The sequence below is a fragment of the Rhamphochromis sp. 'chilingali' genome, assembly GCF_963969265.1.
Source record: "Rhamphochromis sp. 'chilingali' genome assembly, chromosome: 2".
NCBI lineage: Eukaryota > Metazoa > Chordata > Actinopteri > Cichliformes > Cichlidae > Rhamphochromis > Rhamphochromis sp. 'chilingali'.
Genome location: NC_137930.1, coordinates 41,403,165 through 41,428,929, shown reverse-complemented (window position 1 = coordinate 41,428,929; position 25,765 = coordinate 41,403,165). Strand labels below are relative to the sequence as shown.

Genomic DNA, 25,765 nt, shown 5'->3' with positions numbered 1-25,765 from the left:
TCATTCTAGTCTAAACAACAGTGTCTCCGTAACTTTCCACTAGAGATGGTCCCCTCGTATCTACTTTTCCCAGGCAAGCGTGAGTGAGAGTCTACAGCTTTCTACTCCCCAAGGACACATGGTCTCATGCCTTTATTTTTCAGGGCTGTGTCCACTTAATACTACACTATATAACTTTATAACACTTATTAATAAAAAGGGAGGCACTGCAAATTATTTAATCCCAACGGTAATGAGAAAGTAAGCTATTGCAGAAGTGTAACTAATTACTTCCCTGCCAAGTAATTAAGTAATATGGTGCATTACTTTAGGAAAGGTGATGGATTACTTAACGTCCCCAGCACTGTAGATGGGTTGAAACTGACTGTGGTGTGTGGAGTGAGTGTTTTACTGACGGGGTGGGTAAAGGAAACACGCCTTCAGATCATGTGTTCCAGTTTTTCAGAATAAAGTTTGTGTATTTGTCAGGGTAGTAAAATGTGGGATTAATCCATGAAATGACTGCATGGATGCCGTGAATGTTCGGCTTCCCCCTCAGCATCTGGTCCTGGTGTTTGGATGCTGAGGGCCCCCTCAGACTCAGGCCTCCTTAAACGTGTTTACGACCCTGGGTAAAGCTGCTCTGTTGTCACTGCTCCCTCCCTCCCTCTGACTCCGCACTGGTTGGAGCTCCTCCTGCTCACTCTCCGAGCGGCCGCCTCTCCGTGCGGAGCTCACAGGCGCCTCTCCGCAGATGGGTGACTGCTCCACTTCTCCCGCTCTTCTCCTCCCAAACACGGCGGCAGCTTCTTTCAGCTGTGTACCGCAGGCAGCAGCAGCCCCTGCGCCGAGCACAGAGGCAGGACTGACGGGAACCGCGCTCCAGGTGTAAGCTCAGCTCAGGTGAGGATCTTTGACGCTTTGTGTCTCTGTGCAGGACTGCAGCTGCGTCCATTTAAATGTGAGTCATGTGAACGTGTTGGCATTTCGCGCGTGCACCCAGAGAAGTGATCTCAGAGATGTGCTGTGTGTTCACCTTCCGATCAAAGCGTGAGACATAAAGGCTCACGTGCACGGACAGAAATTCATCTCAAAAGTTAAAATATGGAAGACCGAAAGTGCCCCCAAAAATCATGACGTCAACAAATTACTGATTAAAATGGTTAAAATGCTTTTACAGGCACCAGAAACCACACTGAAAATAACCATAACATCCACTGTAAAATGTGACACAAATGAAGAATAAAGTTTATGTAGTGACATCCCTGTAGTTCACTCACTGAAGGAGGAAACAGACAAACAAACAAACTAATTAATTAATAGTGAGCAAACAGTGACTACAGTACAAAACAGACATTTTTCATAATGAATAAATTATTAAAATAGAAGGTTAAAGGGAAGGTAAAACAACATCGCTTCAGTCCCATTTCATACATTCAGTGCCTGCACTTCATTTCTGCCTTTGTTCTTTGGTGTGTATTTTATAAGATTTAAAAATGTATTTAATATTTACTGGCATCAGCATCCTTGTCATAATAGTCAGTTGGAGAGGATATTAAATGGCTCAAACAATAATTATTTATTTATTATACTTGTAAATATGCGACACGTTGATAGGCTTCTTTCTCTTTTGTCTCTTAATGATGACATTTAATTTTATGTGTTTGTGTGCCGAACGCATTTGTGCTTCCACATTAAAGGCATTGATGTCTGTGGAGTGCTTCCCACATCTTGTTAACATAATCAGCATCATTTTAATCATCAGTTCAATGTCACGGTTTGATTTCGAGAGAACGCTGGACCTGTGTGAGGAAATGAAACAGCGACCAGACTGATCCACACGTTTGTTCTGCACACTTCATTCAGTTTTATTTATACAACGCCAAATTACAACAGCGCTCCCCACAGGGCACTTTGCACTGTAAAGACTGCAATCATACAGAGAACACAGAGAAAACCCTGACAGTCATGTGACCTCCTATGAGCCTATGACCGCCTACCTCACTCTGCTTTTCTTCCACACTCTTCAGTTTAAAAACAGTCACACTTCTTATTTACATGAAGCCGAGGTTCGAAACACCCTTGGTTCAGGTGGGTGAAGCTGGAGGGTGGTGTCAGGCTTCTGTCTTCAGGCTGGAAGCGATTGGTAAAGTCCTGCCTGTCAGGGCAGCAGACTCCAAGAGGGACGGGGAGCGTGAAGCTCCGGCTGGCTTGGACTCGTTGACGTCTTTCTGCACTTTTCTAAGTTTGTAGCATCAGTAGCAGAACAGCACCACTGTAGAGTCCATAATAATCACAGCTGGAAGGTGATCCTGGACTTTAAATGACTTTTGACCTGCTCCCACCAGAGCTGACACCTGTCCCACCTGCTGATCTGACCCTGAAGGTTTACCCAGAATGCACGCTGTGAGTGATCAGAAACGGGTCAAAGTGCTGCAGGTCGTTCCGACTCGGACAGATGATAACACATTTGTTCAGAGACCAGGTTCAGTCCTCAAACTGAGTATTTAACCCTTTAAAACCGGTCAGCGCGGACACGCTCCGTTTTGCGCAACTACTTTTAAATCCTTGTAGCACTGCAACCACGTGAGCTAGCGCAATAATTTTTTTTGCATATGAAACCGGAGGAGTTGTACTTACATCTAGGTCACAGTTTCCTTCCACATATAGCTTTGCAAAAACTGCATAAAAAGCACTTGCAGCAACAAAAACATAATATTCCAGAAACGCGCTTTGCCGATCCGATCAGCTGTTCGTAACACTTCCTACATTAGAATAGACGTCAGCGTGAGCTATCGCATGTCCTCCATTACCTGCCCAAAACCGGAAGTGACGTCATTTTCGCGGAAATGTAGTTTTTTTTACCATCAGGGCCTTATGAGCCTATACTGGTGTTTTTTAAAAGTTATGTTTGACTTTATGACTTTCTGTGTCTTTTCTGGGATGCTCAGGACTCATATTGCACTGCTGGAAATAGTTTATTTTGATGCATATGCTGCTTTTTTGCAAATTTGCATTATAATATTTATTTTCGTTTTTCCTGCAGTGTATAAAAATTGGTGTATTTCAAAAATAAAAATATGAAGACACTCAAAATAAATTTCCTGTGGTGGGAAACTATTTTGTGCAACTTTTTTGTATTTACAGTTTTGAGGGATAAGCCTCTTATATTTCTCTAACTAGAAATATATGTTAAAAAAACAAAAACAATTTTCAATTTTTTTGTAGTTTATTGCACTTTCTTGCAATTTAGGTAATTTCTATGCACTTAATGCATGCATATTATTAAAATTTGGGCTATAATGGTTGTATTGATGTATAGCAACTCGAAATGCTCCCAAAAATGGCACTACAACATGTAAAAATATAATATAAGCTCTGGCAGACTTGGTTCTATGGTAGGTCTTAAAGGGTTAACTGATCTGGGTTCAGTTTCTATCAGAGCTGAACCGAGTGTTTCAGGCCTGAAAGTTTGATGTGGAGATCTGCTGGACTGATGAAGCTGCGAGGCTCAGACAGAGGGAGGCTGCCGAGCGGATGGACGGGTGGAGAACAACGGACTGACTGCCGTTAAACTCCTTGCTGTGAATGAGGACTTGTAATCCACTCTACCACAGTATTGTACACTGTATTCAAGTCTACAACATTAGGGGCGTGGCCTCTTTCACTGACAGGTGGATGGTGACACAGGCGGCTGTAGCTGCTAGCTGTCTGCTAACAGGATCTCTGGACTGTATTTCTGTTGTTGGAGAATTTTAGAGTAATATTAATGACATCATGGGACCAATAATATGACTGCTGTGAGGTTACTGTACTAACAGAGCGTTCAAGAAGGTGGAGCTCCATGTCAGATTTAAATTCTAGGGTTTTATGTGGATGTTACTGAGCACTCAGTAGTGATGGTCTTTGGGTTTTATGATTTCAGTTTCTGATCATCTGTTCAGAGTCTGTGAGTACTTTAGTTTCCTTGGTTTTTCACATTTTACTTTGGTAGTTTTTGTCTGCTATGTCTAGGTTGAACTTTTACTTACTGTTCAGCAGTGGTTCATTCATTTCCTGTTTGCCCGTCCACCGATCGGCCCTTGGTGTGTATGAATAGTCCTGTCCTCCTGTCGATCATCCGCATGTGCTCTTTGAGTTCAGTTTCTGTGTTTTCAGATTTCTCTTCTTTGGACTGTTTAAGTAAAAAGGTTCATGTTTGAATTTCAGTCCTGGTCCTGCAAACATGAACAGTAAGGTGTGTGTGTGTGTTTTGCAGTTTTTGCAGCATTATCCTTACAGCTGTGGATCGCCTGTTTGTCCCATTGAGCTGCATCCGTCTTCTTGGCGAGCATTCACCATGTTAGGAACTTCAGCTGCTCGGTCGATGCAACAGATTCTATTTGACCTTTGAACTGCAGCACAGCAGTGATTATGAATGAAGGAAGACCTTAAACATGGCATCAGACTGACAAAGCGGAAACAAACATCCAGGACGCGGTGTGACGCCTGGCTTCACCTGAGCTCATGAAGCTCAGCAATGAGCGTTTGCACTTGATCTCCACGACTTCCTGTTCCTGTCTCGGAGCTCCTGTCCCTATGAAGAGTTTGGAGCTGACCAAATGATTTGATTTGGATCGAAAAGCAAAACGAAAGACAGACTATGTAAATGATTTTAACAGTTTTCCTACAGGGAAGGATGTGACATCACAGTGATGCAGTGAGTTTATCACAGAAGTGAATTCTCCAGAAATAAATTGAAAGAATCTGTTCTGCACACAGCGATAGTCAGGGCAGCCTGAGCGTCAGCGAGTGCTCTGAGCATTACATCCTCCTGTCAGCTGACATCAGCGTCAGCTTGGCCCGCTGGACTGGTGTTTTACGCCGGCCCACGGCCACTCACCGATGACACAAAGAAAACAGGCATGAAATCTGTTAGAAGCCACAGTCTGCTCACTGCTGAGTCACTCAGGGCTGCTCAGGAACATCTGAGCCCCCCGAGCTCCTCAGACCTGCAGCTGTCTGAGGTCTACGGAAATTTGTGGTTCTCAGCTGAATGTGCTGTGGTGATTTGTCTGTTCTGCTTTTATTTTGGAGGTCAGGTTCAAATGTGGTGTAGAGAGGACCTGAACACTGGAGGCTTATCATTGGCTTATTTGAAAGTCCAGAGGATAAAGTCCAAACTACAACTGCATGTCCTCAACAAAAGACAGCTGTGAAACATGATTGAGAGGAAATATCACAGAAAAAAACAACTCTAACGAGAAGCTCAAAACACTAAAGAAACCAAACTCACCAAAAAACCAGGAAGTATCAACCAGGAAGTGAAATCCAGGAAGTGAAAATGTCTTCTAGTTACATTTTCAGAAAAGCAGACTTCCTGTTATCCTGCCATGTGACTGGTGACTTCGTTGTCATGGTCGGTCTGTTGGGGTGCTGTCACAGCTGGGGGATCTTCTCGTTCTCTTGTAAGTAAAAGTGATTGTTTCTCAGCCGGCCATCTTTACATCAGTGAAATGTCGCTGAACGATGATGTGGAGGCGATGTTGATGCCACCACATCATCATCGCCTCAATAAAACACAATTGTGTTTACAGACATCTTCAGTGAAAAACACGTGAAACATGCCTCGCACTCCTGATTCACTCACTAATGGTTTTAGTGATGAGATCCCCCATGGGTGTTCTGTCCGGCTCTGGAGGATCTGTCTTTGGTTTCTGAGGATTTATGCCTCCGGGATAACACCTGATGTAGATCACCTCACCGTGAGGTGTCTGTGAGAGCTGAGCCACATGCTGTGAGTCAGTGGAACATGGCACTTGATGGAAACACCATTAATCATCCTGCCCCTCGTCCCTCGGTAACCAGGATGCCATCGGGCTTGTTAATCACCGTCGTCCCAAAATGAGAAGCTGAAGAAAATAAAAACGGTCTTCAAAGTCTGAACACCTGCGTGGATTTCAGCATGATAGAGGTGTGTCTGCTATCCAACAGGGGGCGCCTGCTTTGATTTATTTTTAATTTCTAAGTGATTAAGATGAATCATCACGTCTTGATGCATTATCCAGGTAAGTAAATCCCTAAAAGTTGATTCTGTTCAGTGATCACTCTTACTGTGTGCACGCTGAGCTGTTGAGAGTAGGATCGTTCGTTCGGGATGAGAACATCTCTGGAATCATTTTCATCATCATGCTAATTGTATTTATCTCACAGCTGCTGGAGGAAGTGAGCAGATTAGCTCCTTCCTGCTGCCTTTAGGGGTGTAATGGTCACCCTCGCCACCCCTCAGCCTAAACCAAGACGTAATTACAGCAGTGAATGAGAAAGCAGTGGGCTGTCTTTGTGTCTTTTAGCATCCCTGTTCCTGAATTGTTCTGTTATAAAAGCATTAGAGGGGCTGGACCAACGGGTGTTGGCTCTGATGGAATTGGGCTTGACTAGAAATCTTCTGTTGGGGGGGATTACCAACAGAGTGCCGTGCTGATTCTCAGCCATGAGCACGACCCGCGGGCTGCAGGACATGTTCACCTACTCATCACCGGTATGTGGAACCTCCACTTGTCTGTCCATCCATTCATCCATTTGGTGCTGCAGAGCTCTCAATTCAGCTCAATTCAGTTTTATTTATATAGCACCAAATCACAGCAACAGCTGCCTCAAGGTACTTTATATTGTAAGGTAGACCCTACAATAATACATACAGAGAAAAACCCAACAATCATGACGCCCTATGAGCAAGCACTTTGGCTACAGTGGGAAGGAAAAACTCCCCTTCAAAAAGAAGAAACCTCCGGTAGAACCAGGCTCAGGAAGGGGCAGCCAACTGCTGCGACCGGTTGGGGTGAAAGAAGGAAGACAAGATAAATACATTCTGTGGAAGAGAGACAGAGATTAATAACAACTAATGATTCAATGCAGAGAGGTCTATTAATGCATAGTGAGTGAGAAAGGTGACCTAAGAAGAAATACTCAATGCATTATGGGAATCCCCCAGCAACCTAAACCTACTGCAGCATAACTAAAGGAAGGATTCAGGGTCACCTGCCTTTTAAGCGTAATCTAAAACTAACTCTTTCGCGCTACGTCCACACCTACATGGGTATTTTTGAAAACGCAGCTGTTTCGTCCACACGTAAACGGCGTTTCGAATCACCAAAAACTAAGATTTTTTTAAAACTCATTTTTTGCGTTTACGTGTGGACGAGGAATACAAAGTTCGTCATGCAACGTCAAAGGTATGTGCCTTTTTTCACGTCAGCTGTGCGCCACGTCATTGCTTACATGAGAGGAATTGCAGAATGGCAGATAGTCAGATTAACAGTATTTTGTCTCTATCTTCAGGTTTTACACACTTGCATATAAACACGCAGTTACTGTCCCTCTATTTAGAAAGGCAGAGGCATCACGGTGTGATTATTTTACATGTAGTTGTTTTTTTTCCTGTGTAATAATATTCAACATTGCTATCAATACATTTTTCAAAAAAATGCCTCTCTGTGGAAAATGGGTTTAAAAACATAAACAACTGTGGGATACTGTTTGTCTGTGATTTGAAGAGCCCAGCGCTGCTCCCGATGAAGGGAAAACCAATTCTGCAGGGAGACCTACCTCGGCACTTGTGCAGGTGAAAGCAAAGGTAAGATTTGCTTCACCATATTTTCTAGTCTTTGGCTTAGAATGAAGTTGGTTTGGAAACACATTCAGCGATGCTTCATCTCCTGCTTTGCATTTGTGTAGGCGCCCCGCTCTAGCAGTGTCCAAGAGTTGTTGGTTTTTTTTTTTTTCCCTTTTCATGCTGCCCCCCCTTGCAATGGCTCTGCACCCCCCTAGGGGGCGGGCCCCACACTTTGGGAAGGTCTGTATCAACTGAAGGCTTTTCAGAGAGTTTTTAGGACATCCTAGTAGCAGGGAATTACAGTAGAAGTAATAAATGCATGAACTGGTCAAAAATGACTCCAGGGTTTCTCATGGTGTTATTGGAGGCCAAGGTAATGCCATCTAAAGTAAGAGTTTGTTTAGATACCATATTTCTAAGATTTTCAGGGCCGAGTCCAATAACCTCAGTTTTATCTGAATTTAGAAGCAGAAAATTAGAGGTCATCCAGGTCTTTAAAACTTTCCTGCAGTTTAACTAATTGGTGTGTGTTATCTGGCTTCATGGATAGATAAAGTTGGGTGTCATAAGCATAGCAGTGAAATGTGTGCTAGACCTTCTGATGATACTGCCTAAGGGAAGCATGTATAATGTAAACAGAATTGGTCCTAGCACCTACAGCGTGCTCTAATCATTCTAATAGAATATTATGGTCAACATAGAGCTGGGCGATATGAGATTTTTTCATATCACGATATGTTTTTTTCATTTCAGGCGATAACGATATCTATCACGATATAAGCCAAATAACTATATTTGTAAGATTTAAATGTGCCGTTGCTCACAAGTAAAATGTGAAATAATCAGCAGCTTGTTTTTATTTAAATATTTATTTCCCATAATAAGTTCAACAGGGTAGATGTACTTAAGGAACATGAGACTTTTTCAGATAAATAAAGGCAAATATTGCAAACTACACAAAAGGCAGCTGCTAAAGCGTTTAAGTTTCAAAATAGAACAAACAAAACAGACTAAATTGTCAATTCCACTTAGAAACAAAATATTAATTCTAAAAATAAATCTTAGTTTGTTTTACAGAAGAACAGACAAAACTGACTAACTTTTGTCAATATCAAATAAACTGAGAACTAAAAGGAAATTCTCAATCTCTCCTTGTTGTATAGCTTAGCTTTTCAAACACTTTTAACAGTTACTTTAGTCTGACAAAAGCCGAATGACGAATTAGCGCTTCCAGTCAGAGACTGAGGCTACGTCCACACGTACACGGGTATTTTTGAAAACGGAGATTTTCCGTTTTCGTTTTAAAAAATAATCCTGTCCACACATAAAGGCAGAAATGAAGGAAAACGCTGCTATGAACATGCCAAAGCAGCAGGTGGAGCTAGATTCCTAACCGTGCCGAAATGTTGGCCAATCAGAAGTCTAGAAGCCTCGGTGGGAAAAAGTAAACAAAGCTGCGGCATAGAAGCAGAACCGAGTCGTATGTGTGGAGGGACAGTAACTGTGTGTATATGTAAGCATTTAAACACTGCAGAGAGTAGAATTAATAGTAACAGTATTGTAGAAATTCATTTCACCGAAACAATAACGTGGCGCACAGTGTGACGCATGCACCAGTTTATTGTATTTCCAGACTTGCTTTCGGCACAATTTACAGTGCACGCTACTCTGTTTTTTGTCAGACTTGAAATAGCCGAAATACCTTCACACTACGGAACTTCTATGGCTCTTCCGTTCGACAATCTCTCCGGCATTGGAACCATTATCTGTTTTCTCTTCGGTCACGCTCGGTTGATTTTTCTAGTCGGCACACTCATTTCCTCCATTACCCACTGGCTGCTTCCCAAACAAACACACGGCTTGGCACTTGTGCTGTACGTAACAAGTCACGCGACGTGACGCTGCGGCTGTGATTGGTTCGGCTCTGCGCTACTTAATTTGGATTGGCTGACCTTTTTTTTTTTTTTTTTTTTTTTTTTTTGAGGACAAGAGCGGCGAAGTCTATCGCGATAGCTTAATTTCTCTATCGAGTAAAAGTTATATCGCGATACATATCGTTATCGTTCTATCGCCCAGCTCTAGGTCAACAGTATTGAACACTGCACTGAGGTCTAGCAGGACAAGCACAGGGATGAGTCCACTGTCAGAGGCCATAAGAAGATCATTTGTAACCTTCACTAAAGGTGTTTCTGTGCTGTGATGAGCTCTGAAACCTGACTGACACTTTTCAAATAAGAAAGTCTGCGGGTCTCCGTGTAATCGGTTTACTGTTCCAATACTTTTAGCCCTCACTGTACTTCCATCTGTGACTTCATCAAACATGTAAGAATAACCAGGAAGTGTGAGTACGCCATCTGTAATAGTGTGGTGAGCACATGAGCAGAGATTTCCTCCTCTTTGTGTGTCCTTGAATTGCATCCCGCCCTTCCCTTCCCAGCTTCATATTCATTATGAGAAGTTTTTCCCCTTAGCTTTAAAGACACTTTCAATCCTAACAGACATTAAACCTGAAGGATCATTTCACCCCCACTGACCGCCCGGTCATGCCAACAATCTGAGCTCTGCGACGTGGCGGAGACAGACAGCTCGCCGGCCCGCAGGCACCACCGTCTGCATACATGCAAACTCGATGGCACGAAGCTGGCGCTAAGACGAAAGCGTCAGCCCTCTGGAATCATCTGCCACATCGAACTGATATCAAACATCAGGATGTGACCTCTGTGATGGCTGTCCTCACCCGCCTCCGCACAAAGGAAACCTTCATAGCTTAATCCAGCTCAGATTTCATGGCTCTGCTGCGTGGCTGTTCCACTTCCACACTCAGAGAAACACAAGTTATTTATATCCGTGCAGCCAGAACACACTCTTCCAGCAGAAAGCAGCCGCAGAGCGCCGAGAGCTCCCAGCCAACACGAACGTCTCAGTGCTGAACATTCGAAGCTCAAACACATTCAAGTTGTTGGTTTAATGTGTGCGTGCTCCCCCTCTGCTGCACAGACCACAAACATGACGGGCTCGACGCTGTGCTGCAGGTGACCTCCTTCCTGCAAGACGTTCCCTCTCACATCGACACACAGTGAGCTGCAGCTTCTGCAACTGTTCCGGTATTTTTTTCCCATGATGAGAGCAACAAACCAAACAGAACCTGCAGTTCCTCTGACGTCCAGCAGAGGCAGCAGTGAGACCGTCCTCATAGACTTCCATGTTAAAACAAACCTGTTTGGTCTCTGTAGATAATTTAAACCTTCATTATATTCGTTTAAGGAAGATATTTTTGTAACTCACCTTTTTGCATTACGAGGAGTGTGGCCTCTCTGACTGACAGGTGGATGATGACACAGGTGCTGTAGCTGCAAGCTGTCTGCTAGCTTCACCTGAACTGGACCTTTGGACCATGATTGTGCTTTTAGACATCATGTGACTAATAATATCGCTGCTGTGAGGTTACTGTACTAACAGGCCATCTCAAAGAAATTCTAGGATCCTCATTGGATGTTACTGATTAGCTGGTGTCTATCTGATAGCTAAGCATTAACTGATAACTCAGCACCTTCTGGTTGAACTATGGTCATGGCGTGGCTGTAAGCTGTACTAACCAGTGACATAGAACATGAAGATAAATAATCTCAGTCACCCAAACCTGTCATGCACATTTTGAATATTTTACAGAATGTCAGCCCTAAAAAACGTTGATATTTTTTCCAGCGTTTTTGATTCTCACCACTTCTTTAGTTCGTGAAATGTTTGGAATTGATGAACAAATTTCAGCTGTTTTTATGGAGATCATCACTCCTATAACAAACAGATTAAGTCTTCAGACTGTGACGCCTGCAGTGGTAGTAAAACTGATCTGGGTTCAGTTTCTCACAAAGCTTTAATGTGTTTTTTAACCCAGAGTTTCATGTGGAGATCTGCTGGACTGATGAAGCTCAAACATGCAGCAAAAAGCCCAAAATGTGGACCTATGCAAGTGTACCTGAAGGGTCTGTGAGGCTGAACATGTTCACAGTGTGAAGGGGACATAATGCATCATTGATTAAACAAAGAGCAGCTGACTGTGATTAGTGTCTGATGGAACAACCCTGTTGCACAGCTTTCCTCTGCAGCCCACAGATTACACTGTGCACATTCAGTAAACTCAAAGAGTCTGAGTGCTCTGATTCTCTGCGCAGCTGCCGCTCGGTCAGGTCGGCTTAGGTAATGTGTTCTGAGGAAAGAGAAAAGGAAGAAGAAATGAAATATCAAAGATCAGCAAGGTCATCGGGGGTAAATGGGCAACTGCAGGCGGAGTAGCAGCACCTCCACGTCTTCACAGATTCTGGTCATGCACTTCATAACTTCACCGAAGGTTCAGGCATGCGCTCAGAAACAGCACATGCATGGCCCGAGTGGAATTCTGGTTCTCCTTCTTAAATTCACCACGATGATGTCACCCCGATCTTCCATCATGCTTTAAAAAGTGCACACTATGAGCGTCTCAGGCTGTCCTAAACTTGAGCCCCATCAGCTTCACGCCTGCAGGAGTCCAGCTGAAGTAGCTGAAGTACTAACAGCAGCCAGATGAACCCACTTGTGCCTTTTTCTGGACTGAGTTACCCAACATGTTTGATCCTGTGTGTGGACAGAAGAACCAGAGCCACCAGGCTTCTTTTATCTCCATGGACCAGCTCTTCATAGTCACATGAAGGCATGTGTGATGGAGATGGTGATCAGGTTGAAATTTTACTGCAGAATCTGCTCTGAATCTGTGCTGTGGGATACGACAGAGCCGCCTCTCACACTGTTCCCATTAACAGTGTTTCATAGAGGAGTTCAAAGCAGTGGGTGAACGTCAGCCTGTCGGCTGCAGAAAGTGAGCTGTCAGTCACAGATGGGAAGATGTGGGAGGAAGGAAGTTCAGACATTGTTCAGCCATCTGACGAGTGTGTTGGAGGACTTGTTTTAAGTTGGCACTCAAATCAACACGCTTTCATTTATGGGTAGAAATGAGGCAGAAATTTATCATAAAGCCTGAAAAATCTAATTTCAGTTGCTGTAGGAAATTTGAACCAGAGCTGAAAGATGCAGTCTTTTATTTTGAATCCCTTTTTCCTTTCAGAGTTGGAGCCATTAAGCTCTGCTTTTGCACTGAAAAACTGCTGGACTCTTACTGTGAAAACAGAGTCCAGCAAGCTGTTCTGCAATTAACTTCAATTCAGTTTCATTTATACTTAGTTCATTTACATTTATATATATTTATATAAATCACAATATTAATACTGTGAGGTAAAGATACTACAATAATACAGAGAAACTCCAGCAGTCACATGATTCTCCCCACCCACATCTAAAAAACCCTCCCTTTTAACAGGAAGAAAAGTCAGACAGAACCAGGCTCAGAGAGAGGTGGCCATTTTTTCACATCCATGACAGACTGTGTGGGAAACATGGATGCAGCCACCACAATGCCACTGGATTCTGGACTCTGTGACCTGAAGCCTTAGGCCCGGGGTGGCCAACTCCGGGCCTCAAGAGCTGGTGTCCTGCAGGTTTTAGATGTGTCCTTGATCCAACACAGCTGATTTAAATGGCTAAATTACCTCCTCAACATGTCTTGAAGTTCTCCAGAGGCCTGGTAATGAACTAATCATTTGATTCAGGTGTATTGACCCAGGGTGATATCTAAAACCTGCAGGACACCGGCTCTCGAGGCCTGGAGTTGGCCACCCCAGTCTTAGGCTGTGTCGAAATTCAGGGGCCACATCCTTCGGAGGTCACATTTGTAGGCCGATTACATGGTGACAAAGGCTGTCCAAATTCGAAGGTTGCTCCAAATGTGGCCCAGAAATGCGTCCTCCTTTTCCCCAGATTTGAAGCATGGGCCGGGTGTATCGTTCGTGGCCCACCATATCCCAGGATTCATTGCGAATAAGGGTTGAAGAAAATCTTTTGAGAAAAACGGCAGGTGGTTGAAGTGAAGCAATCCAGAAATAAACTTTTAAAAGTAAGTACTGTTTTTTTTTTTTAAATTTTTTTTTTTATCTCATTAAAAATATCCAGCGGAACAAATTTAGCATAATGAAAAGTCTTAAAAAATTCAATGTAGCTAACATTCGGTTGTTTTAGGACAAACCAACCAAAAGTCTGGCCCGTGAGCTGTGGTAAGGAAGCAGACTCAACCATGCTGTGCTGAAGTTTATGGTTAAATGAGCTCTCATCCTGTATAAACCACTAATAAATAAGACAGGCAATAAATGGAGAAGTCCTCCTCCTGTGTCTGTGCTGTTTGTCATGCTTATATCATACAATTTGAGCATGTCACTTTTGTTATAAAGCCCAACATTTCTGCAGGATCATATGTCCTGTTTCTCCTTTCTCTTTTTTTTTCCCTCTTAAATTTCTCTTTAATTGTCCCACACAGGGAAATTTGATTGTAACAGCAGCCAGAAAGACACATATACAAACAAACAGGACACAGAACAGAAACATACACAATTTTCTTTCTTACATATTTACATCAAGGACAATGGTTACTATAAACGGAGTAGTGTACAGTTATTAAATTAAATAAAATTAACTACAGATAAGAAGCAAACCCAGGTTGTGGTGCGAATCGGTTGATTAAATTATTGCAGTTACAGCGCAGATGTAAACATCTATGATTGTTGGGAGCAGTTTTGATTGTACAGTCTGACAGCTGCAGGGAGGAAGGACCTGCGGAAACACTCCTTCATGCATTGGTGCATGAAGGATTTTAAATGATTGTGTGATTTAAATACATAAAATATGTCCATGTGATTCTATTAGAAAACTTTGTTTTCATCTTGCAAGTTAACAGATATTTGATAAACTTCTCCTGCTTTTGTTGTTAACTGCCATGGCTGATTTTCTTCTGCAAGCGTCCAGAGTAAGGAGAGACTGAGAAGGGACAGAGGCTCTTCATCCCTGATGAAACACCAGCACAGGTTCAGCAGTGTGTGAGGAAGAGGAGGAGAAAAAGGAGCCAGCAGCAGCTGAGAGATGAAGAGGAGAACAGGGGGAGAACAGGCAGCTGTTCTCTGTACATGAAGGATGGCTGAAAATATTTAAAACAGTTTTCAGATATTTGCTTCGTGTATTTGCAACACAAACTATAACAGCTGCATATAGGGAACCACTGACTGATGTTTATCCTGCAGGACAGGATCTGACAGGGAAAGAAGAGAAAATAAAAGTAACCATAGACGACTTTGATAATGATCTGATTTATCCAGAATGTATTTAGTCAAAATATTGTTTTCATCACAATGGGATTGTACTGGTTTCAGTGGGAAAAGTATGCAAGTAAGAGGTTCAAAGAGCTGTGAAAAGCTGTACATTCATAAAGTATGTATGTAAAATACAATATTTTATAACGATGTTGTTTCTGTGTCATCTCTATTCCTTGAGACTCTTTTACCCAAATATCGGCCTCTTTAATGCTCTGATATCTTCAACATCTTAAATAAATTATATTGCCCAGTTTTCTCATCAATAAAAGAATATTTACTGCATCAGTCTGATTTCCATTTTATGTGAAATGTACAAGGATCAAATCTTTGTAGTTAATTTTTGGGATTTTTTGGGATATTGCCCTTTAATATAACTAAAGATTTCAGCCAGTGGTCACTGTATATTAATATTTGTCTGTTAGACAGTCACAAGTTATAAATGATATGAAATAGAAATATATATATACCTTGAATTTTAACTGAAATATAATATTTGAGACAACTGAGTTAAATTTCACCTCTGAGGATTTTTTTTTTCAAAAAATGAAGTGTGTATATATAGTAAAATATCAATAATGGAAATCATTTTACATTTATACCATCAAAATGAAATGAGACATTTCAAGAGCTACACTAGCAAACTATTTTACTAGCTAAACTTAGCATAATTGGCTCAGCACATGGCTGTAATGTTCACCCAGATACATCACACGGAGATGAAACAACACAATTTTCTTCAGTAAAAGTAAAAAAAATGAGATAAAATAAAGATTTTCTCTATTTCTGTCAAACCACAGCTGTAGCTGGTTTTGGACACATGTAGTAGCATACCAGCTGAGCAGACAGTGGGCGGAGTCAAGTTGAGACATTGCAAAATTCATTGTTGGAACATTAACAGTAACCTTGTCGGGTTTTCTGATAACCTCCTGCATGAAATCCGCAGAGACCTGTGGGCACTGTCTTTGCCGAACTGACATCCAGCAGATGTCAGAGGAACTGATTGATCTGGGTTGCACCTTTTGGATGTTTTCAGCTCTTGGGTCTCTGTTGGGCTTTTTCTATATGACCAACTACATTTTGCAGCCAGACGAGTCGCCCCCTGCTGGCCATTAGACAGAATGACCGAACACCTGCCTGGAGACAGAAGATTTGTTGTCAGGCGATGATGTAGTAAACATGCCATGTTTTGTGATGTTTTTCTGCACAGCAGAGGAAACACATTGTTTCCAGATGTTACTGGTGTTGTCTCGTCAACATCTGTCAAGCTGCTGTCCTGTGTTGGAGCTTTACGTGTGCATATTTTAAAAACAGTGTGGATCTCTGAGTGTTCTTGTGCAGGAGCGAGGGAGCAGCAGATATGGAGCTGTGTGATGGCTGCCATGACAAGCGGGTGGCTGCTGCGAGTGAGTCAGAGCGTGGCTGTGCACAAACACCTGTGAGTGTGTCTCATTTGGTGGCAGTTCAGTCCCTCAGGGCTGATGAAGGCTGTCAGTGGAGGGCGAAATGAAAGAGTGGGCGAGGCAGACAGCTGATGGTGTCGATGTGCATGTGATCAGAGGATGCGCGCTGCCTGCAGCAGCTGATGGTCTAAAAGCTGTATCTTAATTAAACCGTTAAGTCAGCACGTCGCAGATAAGTGAGAACACGGGTCGTTAAAACGATACTGAGTGTGGGTGTGTGTATAGTTTGTGCACATGTGTAAGAACATTACATATATCATACATGACAGTTCAAACTCTGATATTCTTTAAAACCACAGAGGGCTACAGTGTATCAGCAGCTGATCTCAGCTTATAGTTGTTAGCATCAGAACCTTTCTAGACTCCCTGCTCCACAGGGGGTGCTCTCGAGCTGCTCCGGAATGAGAGGGGCTTTGTGGAGCTGCAGAACAGAGCGGATCATCATTGTTTTCTGTCATCTGATCAGTATCTCTGAAATTAGAAATATCCTGTCTCAGATTGACACTGAAAAAGTAGTTCATGCATTTAGTACTTCTAGGCTAGACTACTATGATTCGTTATTATCAGGATGTCCAAACAACTCCCTGGAAATCCTTCAGTTAATCCAAAATGCTGCAGCAAGAGTACTGACAGGGACTAGAAAGAGAGAGCAGATTTCTCCTATACTGACTTCCCTTCATTGGCTCCCTGTTAAATCCAGAATTGAATTTAAAATCCTGCTCTTTTCATACAAGAATAATCAATAAATAATTAGGCCCCATCTTATCTTAAAGACCTTATAGTACTGTATCACCCCATTAGAGCACTTCACTCGCAGACTGTTAGTTGTTGTTTCTAGAGTATTTAAAAGTAGAATGGGAGGCAGAGCCTTCAGCTTTCCATCCCCTCTACTGTAGAACCAGCTTCTAGTTTGGATTCAGGAGACAGACACTATCTCTACTTTTAAAATTAGGCTTTAAAGTTTCTTTTTTACTAAAGCATATAGTTAGGGCTGTATCAGGTGACCCTGAGTCCTTTCCTTAGTTATGCTGTTATTGGTCGGTCAGTGCACATGGCTGCCCGTCCCTGAGACTGGTTTTGCCGGAGGGTTCTTCTTGTGATTCGATGCCATACAAATAAAACTGAATTAAATTAAATCGTTGCATGAGTTATGGTAAGAGCAAACTACAGTCTGATGATTTGGAAGGTCTGACTGTTGGAGAGCTGAGCTAGGATTTGTTTTTTTTCTGCTACTTGTGCACATGGAGCGACTGTCGGGCTGTGAGGAGTGTTTTTAGGCTTCCTGTTTGAAGTGCAGCCCTCACACTGCAACATTTTAGCAAACGCCGACAGTCAGATAGTTGGAGAGTGGTTTTTCTGCCGAGTGTGTCCCAGTGAGCTGGGCTGCATAATGTGCCATTACACCCACGCTGGCAGTGTACGCTAACGAGTGTCTCTGGACGATGGAGTGCAGCTCAGCATGAGATAGCAGCATGTGCTGATGTATTCATTCACTCCTCCTCTTCACCTTTCTCCTCCTCTGCCTGTCCGCTGAGAGCTCCTCATCTCCATCTTATTACTCGCTGCTGTTTTGTGTTCTTTGCAGAAAACGCTGCTGCAGAGCTGATCCCCGGGGAAAGAAACACAGGACGCCATATTTGATTCCATCATCCAACTCCTCACAGCACGTAGCTGGGTGCTGTTCTCCTCCTCCTCCTCCTCTTCCTCCTCGCCCCTCATTGTGTTCTGATCCTCTTTATTGTTGGAAGTTGAGTCGCCACCGCTGGGTTGCCCGCTCCCTACTTCCTCCTCCTCTCCCTTCCTGCCATGTCCAACGACAGCGGCGTCCTCCACGTCTGGGAGGCCTCCGATTGGGCAGACACCTCTCAGTGCCCTCCCTCAGTAGGCGGGGCAACATTCCTCATCGTGGCATACAGCGCTGTCATTGCCATTGGGTTGCTAGGCAACGCAGGTCTGGTGTTCATCATTGCCCGGCAACAGGAGTTGCGCAACGTCACCAACATCCTGATCGCCAACCTGTCGTGCTCCGACATCCTTATGTGCATCGTTTGTCTGCCCGTCACCGTCATCTACACGCTGATGGATCGTTGGGTGCTGGGGGAGGCCCTGTGCAAGGTCAGTGTGCCGTGCACGCTCACCGCTGCTGGGACAACAGCACTCACCAGTGTGCAATCATCACCTTTTCCTTCAAAAACAATAAAGAGACGACAGTGAGAAGCTGTCTGCAGGGCTGTGTTGTCAGCCTGAGCACAGTTTCACACCGAGCCTGCAGCTCCTTCCTCCTGGAGTCAGCTGCAGGAGTATCTGAAGGAGCTGCTCTTCTTCAGGCAGCTGTAAAGGACTTGAATACCTGAATATTATCCGCTTCATTTCTGGCACTAGATGCTTACTTTTACTAAGATAATCATTCTTTGTTGACATGGAGTTTCTAAGTTATGATTGTTTCTTTTATTTTAACTACTGTAAGTGCTGCTAGCTTATGACTGCACTGCTGAACACTGAATTAATGAGTGTTCAGAACACAGGACGTGCTTTTAAAAGAGATTTTAAATCTCAAGTGTGTTTTTCCTGGTTAAATAAAAAATAAAACCATAACCTTCACATTGGCAGAACCTCACTCTGGGCCACCGGCCTGATAAGCTACCACTGAGGCACCTTAGACAGGAACGGTCCAGGCTCACTGGCCAGCACTTTCCAGTGACTTTCAAAATAAGAGTCATCCAGCATTGTCAGACAGATGTAAAATTAAAAACGAGCCGGGGGGGGGCAATCCAGGTGCTGACTCTGCCCACCCTGAACATGGATTGCATACTCCTTTTATCCTCCAAAGTTGTGTTGATAAATGAAGACCGTTAGCTTTCCACTGCTTAGTGATGCAGATGAGTCAGGTACGCAGGTGAGACCAGAGGATGATACAAGCCTGTGTTTGTGCTTCCTCTGGAAGCATGTCTATGGGAGCAGAGGGATAAGTGGTGGTCTGCTCCACACAGGAACGTAATGCTTCTCAGTCTGAGTGACCGACCACCTGAAAGCCTGAGCAGCCTCTGGCTTCACAGATAACAGATCGGTTTTAATTACAAGTTTGTGTCACCTCATTTAATAAAAATCTGAAATTAGACAGCAAACAGCAGCAACTCAGAGCCGCTGACGTTACAGATCTAGAAGTTCAGTAGCACCAGATCTGATGGAGCAGAGATGAAGAACAATGCTGACACGGAAGTGAGAGCCATCCATGGCAGTGTTTCATGTGCCCAGCAGGCCGAGCAGCACTTTACCTGCAGACCAGGTACCGCCTGCCCTGCTCACCTGTAGGTGTGTTCATTCACATTTTAAAAGAGAAAAAAAAACTTGCCTTCATTTGCTCACTGTGAGGTCATCATGAAGCTGTCAGCTGATGTAACAGGGGAAACTGAATACATTTGGATGAATGGATAAAAGTGTGATGTCACAGCGTGAAGGTGGAGCTGGTCATGACCATGGGGCCGCGCTCTCACAGTGTACCGCGAGCTCGATAACCACACCTTCAGTTTGTCCTCTGCTGTGTTTCGTGCCCGTCCAGGTGACGCCCTTTGTTCAGTGCATGTCGGTGACAGTGTCGGTCTTCTCCCTGGTGTTGATCGCTTTGGAGCGCCATCAGCTGATCCTCCATCCCACTGGCTGGTCCCCCGCCGCGGGACACTCCTATCTGGCTGTGGGGCTGACATGGCTGGTTGCCTGCTTCATTTCACTGCCTTTCCTCTCCTTCAACATCCTCACCAATGACCCATTCCAGAACATCAGCCTCCCTGCCAACCCCTTCAGGTGAGATCTGGGATACAGGTGTTTCTTAGCTTCAGTCCAGAGATGCTGTTTCATTTTAAACTGAAGCTGAGCTGAGCTATGAGGACACATAACTGATTTTCTCAAAGCCCAGAGTTTATTTTTATTCTTTGGAAATGTTCGGTATTTGTCACACAGCCCAAAACGCCTTGGGCTTGTTTTGCATTTAGCTAAAAGCAGCGTAGCCCTAAGATGTTCAGCAGCAGAACTCATCAGGGGAATAAAGTCTGCTGCAGCACAATAAATGAACCTGAATGTGTCTCAATCCGACCGTCTGGACATTAGCCTGTCAGAAATACTTAATGAACACTTTAAGAAAGACCTTTTATCCTCGGAGGTTCCTGTACCAACTGAAGTCTTTAGAACCGGTTCAGGGCCATCAGAGTCACTGAAGGAGGTGTTTATTTACAGTTCTGATTTTGTGGAAGAAGAATGTCAGCATTTGTTGGAGTTTCTTTAAATTCCGCTCTGGTGCCTGGTGATAGAGACGCAGAGAGTGTTTCATCCACAGAGCCTGACGCTGTCTGAGACTTCAGGGTTCATATCTGGATACTGAAGAGTTTGTATTTACTTCATTTAACAAGAAAACTGAAGATGCATTTCTGTTGGCTCAGACAGTCAGGGAACAGCACTGTATCTGCTTATCAGCACATCTAAAACCTGAAAACGTTAATGCAAGAAGGTGAGTGGACCTGCCGATTTCAGACTCTGATAACAGGACTGAGACAAAGACAGCTTTGCTCTAAGGTCAGAGAGAGTATGATTTAGATATGAAGGGACCTGGTTTTATTGATTCTGGTGTGCAAGCAGGTAAAAATTAAAAAAAAAGCCACTAATGTAGTACCAGTAAACCCCTGTACATCCTCAGTACGTTCCCAAACATGTATGTTCCAGAGAAGCAAGCGGTTCATACGAGGTTCAGTCAACAAACTGAAAAAGCCTCTTTTTCAGAGCCTTCCTCTCATGAACCTCTGGGCAGTTTCATCTGTTAGTTTCTGATCTCTAAGTGAAAATTCTGTTACATATTTATACCTCTGAGATTAGCGCTGGATGCCAAGCAGGTGAAAATGCCATCAAATGGGTCAGACATAGACTTAGACTTAGAGCTTTTTATTGTCATTGTGCAGTTTCTTGCACAGCGAAATTGGGTAAACTTCTGGGTCAGGAGTGAAGTAATGTTCAGAACTGTCACCAGAGGTTGGACACCAGCCTCAGTAAAGTTGTGCTCAGTGGGATATTACATCGAGGCACAGATGTTTTGGGATATTGCTTAGTGCAGAAGTTACATGAAATCTTCAACTTCCTAAATCAGTGCTTCTAAAAGTTAAATAAGTGTTTCCGTTTTCATTATCCATGTCTGTCTTGTTTAAGGGATCATTTGATCTGTATGGAGCTGTGGCCGTCAGACAAGCATCGCCTAGCCTACACGACCTCGCTGCTTATCTTCCAGTACTGCCTGCCCCTTCTGCTGGTGCTCCTCTGCTACCTCCGGATCTTTCTACGCCTGAGACGTCGCAGGTCACACAGCTTTCCGTTCACTCACTCTGTGATAACTCGGTTCATCCACATCATCTTTAACTGTTCGTGTTATCGTGTCAGATTAGAGCTCTGTGTGGACACTGTGTGTGGTTACGCTGTGAGTTAATGCTTCTTGAGGTTTGCTGTGACATTTCCTGGTGGATTGTCTGATGATGGATGTCATGCTGTGTTGTGCAGGGACATGCTGGAGCGCAGCAGGAGGACTCGAGGAGCCCAGAGGATAAACGTAATGCTGCTAGCCATCGTCATAGCCTTTGCTCTGTGCTGGCTGCCACTGAATGTCTTCAACACTCTGTTTGATTGGCACCACCAGGCCCTCCCAGACTGTCAGCACGACACAGTCTTCTCTGCCTGTCACCTGACGGCGATGGCCTCTACCTGCATTAACCCCATCGTTTACGGCTTCCTCAACAGCAACTTCCAGAGGGAGCTGAAGTTGACACTGCAACGCTGCCAGTGCGGCAACCGGGCTACAGAGAGCTACGAGAGCTTCCCCCTATCCACCGTGGGCAGTGAGGGCATGACCAAAGCAACGTCACTCAACAGGATGGGCTCGATGTGCATCCCCTCACCAAGACCTGAGATTGGTTCAGCAATACTTGCCAAGACATTACCAGCTGCCACCTAAAATCAAGGATTATGAGAACTGTCTTCTGACAGGTGGTTCATCAGCGGTTCACAGCTGGAGGCAGTGTGCTAACAGCTGGCTGGGATGGCTGTGTAATCAAATGCTGCTTCATCTTGGCTTGGGTTCCATCACTTCACTGCCAGAGATAAACAGCTGATTTGACCTGTCACCAAATGTTTGGTGACAGGAATGAATGAAGAGGCTGAACGATGCTGCTTTGAGTCCCGAACACGAGCAGGAATCCTTGTTTAGAGTAACTCTACTGAGTGACAGAAGAGAGCGGAGGCAGGAGAGCTGGTAGCAGGGACTTTTCAGTAAGACACGCCCCTTAGTTACTATAACTAGGGCTATTAGTTTTAGCTTTTCTTGAATGTTGTTTGAGTGCTGCAACCAGCCATTCTACAGCATGTCAAAATGGCAACATTCTAACGACATTCTAGTGTCATAGACACAGTGGTGGGTTCTGTTGGTCAGTCTGTTGGTTGGACAGTCTGTCCACCAACAGACTGACTGACAGAACAAGCAGCTAACCAAAAGACCATACAACCAACAGACTAACAAACCAGCTGACCAAAAGACCATACAACCAACAGACCAACCAATGGACGGAGCAGCTGATCCACAGACCGTCCACCCGACAGACCGACAAGCTGACCTACAGACTGTCCACCCAACAGACCAACACACTGACCAGCTGACCGACAGACCATCCACCCAACAGACCGAACAACAGACCAAAAAGCTGACCCACAGACGGTCTAACCAACAGATGGACTGACCAATAGACCGACCAGCTGTTCAAAAGATCGTCCAACCAAAGACTTTGGTGTTGAAAGAAGTGAAATCAGCTCACCTAACAGAGTGTCAGCAGCTGCAGCGCCATATTTTCTTCACATTTTTCTACAGACAGAACCAGTGGCCCCTCCCACTCTGCAATGAAGCAGGGGATGTTGGTGGAACCAGGTTACACTGCTTTGAAGTTTTTTTTGTGCAAAGAGCTCAGCAGGAGCACAGACTGTTACTGCTGCTGAAAAATGTACTAAAAACTGAAGGAAACTAACAAAATCAAGTTTAAAAAATGGTTCTATTACCGAAGCCAATGTGAGATCTCTGGCTATCTCTGCCAACATTTACTGCCAAAATTCTTTTGCAGTTCTTCAGTTTACTTTCAGACACAAATTATTTAGTGTTGCACACAGGTGTTGATTTGATGAGATGAAATGACGACTGTGACTGACAGTTGTATAAAATCACCTAGCAATCGGGTTAACATTTGAGACCATTTTAAGTAGCTGAGTAAAAGCTGTAAAAGTTAGTAGTAGGTCCCAGGTAAAGTGTCAGCATTTTTATTAATCCTTTATTTATCCAGGTAAAAAATCTCATTGAGATTAAAAATCTCATTTCCAAGAGAGACCTGGCATCATAGCAACAAAATAGGTATGTGGTATGTGACTTTTTCTATCTTGAACAGCATAGAAATAAAACCAGAGCTCTGTCACAGCATGCCAGTGTTGCAGGCTGTTTTAAAGCAGTTAAAGTAGATCTGTCCCGTTCTCTCTTATTGTCTGTCACATATATCCTTTTCATTTTAAACATCACCAAAATTTCAAATATTGTGCTCAGAGTATGTAGAAATAATCACTGAGGCTGTGCACAGCTCTAAATTAATTTAATCTTTTTTCTCTATTCTTAGAACTGTATTTGATGCCACAGACAGAGATGATGTCCTTGAATAGTCATCTCATTTCACCCACTTCTGCTAAAGGGGGGGGCAGAAATTAAATGAATGTTGGTTTACATTACAGGGAATGAAGTGAAGGCCTAATGTTTAATTAATAGTGGTTCATTTGAGCTACTCTGGCTCAAGATTAATAATACATAACTCAGAATTAGGATAAGAGGACCCTTTCAACACAGAAGTCATTTTAATCTCTTAGTATAGACATGCCTTGTATTAATGGTTTGGGGTTTAGTTGAGTTACGTTAGGTTAGGTTCAGTTGAGTTCAGTTGATGAGTTCAGTGAGGTGGGGTGTGGTTGGGCAAGGTTGAATTGATGAGTTGGGTTGAAGTGAGTTTGGTTGAGTTGGGTTAGGTTAGTGTAAACGATGTGCAACAGACCCGACCACATCTCAGCGCTTTTCTGCGTACACTTTTCTTTATTGCGATTACTGTTCATAACAATACTCACACTGCAGCTTTCCAGCTCACAGGAGAAGATTAGTAACTTACATGCAGTGGAAAACAATATGGTTGCAGGTTATATGGTCATATGGTTAACAATTGCAGAAGTTGTTAATAAAATCCACTGAGTGAGTGACTCTGTGCTAATGTTAGCGTTTATATACTTGAGCCGATTTTGTCCTAATTTCAGTGACTGCATCTTAAATAACATTTTTAAAGATGTTGTTTAGCCTTATTCTGTGCTGAATGAAAAGAAATGTTTCACACTCAGTTTGTAGCAGCTTCACACACTCTTACACTATTCTACTGTTCATGTCAGATGTACTGTTATAGTTACAGTTACTATTACACTTACAGTTATCCATCCCTGTCTTTCTTCCTTTTTGTTAAAGCATAATTTTTATTTCTTATATCTCTAAAATCTCCTCCTGTCTTTTGCAGATGGAAAATAATGCCGTTTTTGGGATTCTTTCCAGTACGGGTTTTCAATTTGATCAACATTTGAGCAATTTTAGAAGCTATAAATTTTCCATACATCCGAATGATAACAAATGTTAAAAGACCCAGTTTCTAATCTCCTTCTTAAAAAATAAAACCTATCTGGCTGTGCATGTTTGTTCTCTCTGTGGAGTCATTTCTGTTTTAAACTCATTTCGTTTTTGGTTCAAATGACCAAACATGGGACCAAACTCTTCTTTCTCATATAACTGGGGATGAGTTTCCTCTGTCAGCTTCTTCATGCCATTTAAGTGAGAAAGGTGTAGTCTGTGTGGGGCTGTTGGGTAATGTAGTGCAGAATGTTTTCATTAAAAACACTAAGTTTAAAGTTGAAAAGTGTCTTTGTTGTTCTTTCCTTCTCAGGCAAGAAACTTTTGTGGGATCCTGCCCATAGAAAACATAGAACACTTTTTGCCAATCTCCCTTCAAGACCTTCTGCACCTCTGAATGGCTGTCAATATGCTTCTTCTTCTTAAAGGGCTTCATATAAATCCCAATATTACTACCAGAAGAGCATGAGAAGAGTCTTGAAGGTCTTGACTGCCCAAATTAAAAACAGGAAAGGTTTCATTCTAGCTCACATACCTTCTTCCTGTTCCAGGATTAGTTCGAGAAAATGCTGAATTTCTCAAAACTGCGGTTTTCCTCAACATAACAATCCAGGTGGATGTTTTCAGATTTTTACAGAATGGATTTTGGAAGAGGAAGCGAGCTGCTCGCTAGCAACACTAACACTAACCTAACAGTAACAACACAATCTGCACCCAGATGGATTGGTCCAGAGGGAATGAGAGTGGATGGCTGGCAGAACTGGATGGGGTAATGATTGATTGAAGA

The 25,765-nt window shown here is 43.3% G+C and overlaps 1 protein-coding gene across 1 annotated transcript; it reads left to right on the top strand.

Annotated features, from left to right (window-relative positions):
- The first annotated feature begins 707 nt into the window (after positions 1 to 707).
- npy8ar (neuropeptide Y receptor Y8a) lies at positions 708 to 25,149 on the top strand. The gene is made up of 5 exons (XM_080874846.1): positions 708 to 882; positions 17,848 to 18,377; positions 19,822 to 20,063; positions 21,453 to 21,599; positions 21,798 to 25,149. The coding sequence occupies exons 2-5, from the start codon at positions 18,069 to 18,071 to the stop codon at positions 22,246 to 22,248; spliced, it is 1,149 nt and encodes a 382-aa protein (XP_080730972.1). The 5' UTR covers positions 708 to 882; positions 17,848 to 18,068; the 3' UTR covers positions 22,249 to 25,149.
- Positions 25,150 to 25,765: the final 616 nt, after the last annotated feature.

What these genes read in the sequence shown, in the direction of transcription:
- npy8ar (XM_080874846.1), top strand. Translation starts at nt 18,069, where the DNA reads ATGTCCAACGACAGCGGCGTCCTCCACGTCTGGGAGGCCTCCGATTGG. An exon ending in TGGGGGAGGCCCTGTGCAAG is followed by an intron (nt 18,378 to 19,821) that starts GTCAGTGTGCCG and finishes GTGCCCGTCCAG; the next exon opens with GTGACGCCCTTTGTTCAGTG. An exon ending in CTACGCCTGAGACGTCGCAG is followed by an intron (nt 21,600 to 21,797) that starts GTCACACAGCTT and finishes TGTGTTGTGCAG; the next exon opens with GGACATGCTGGAGCGCAGCA.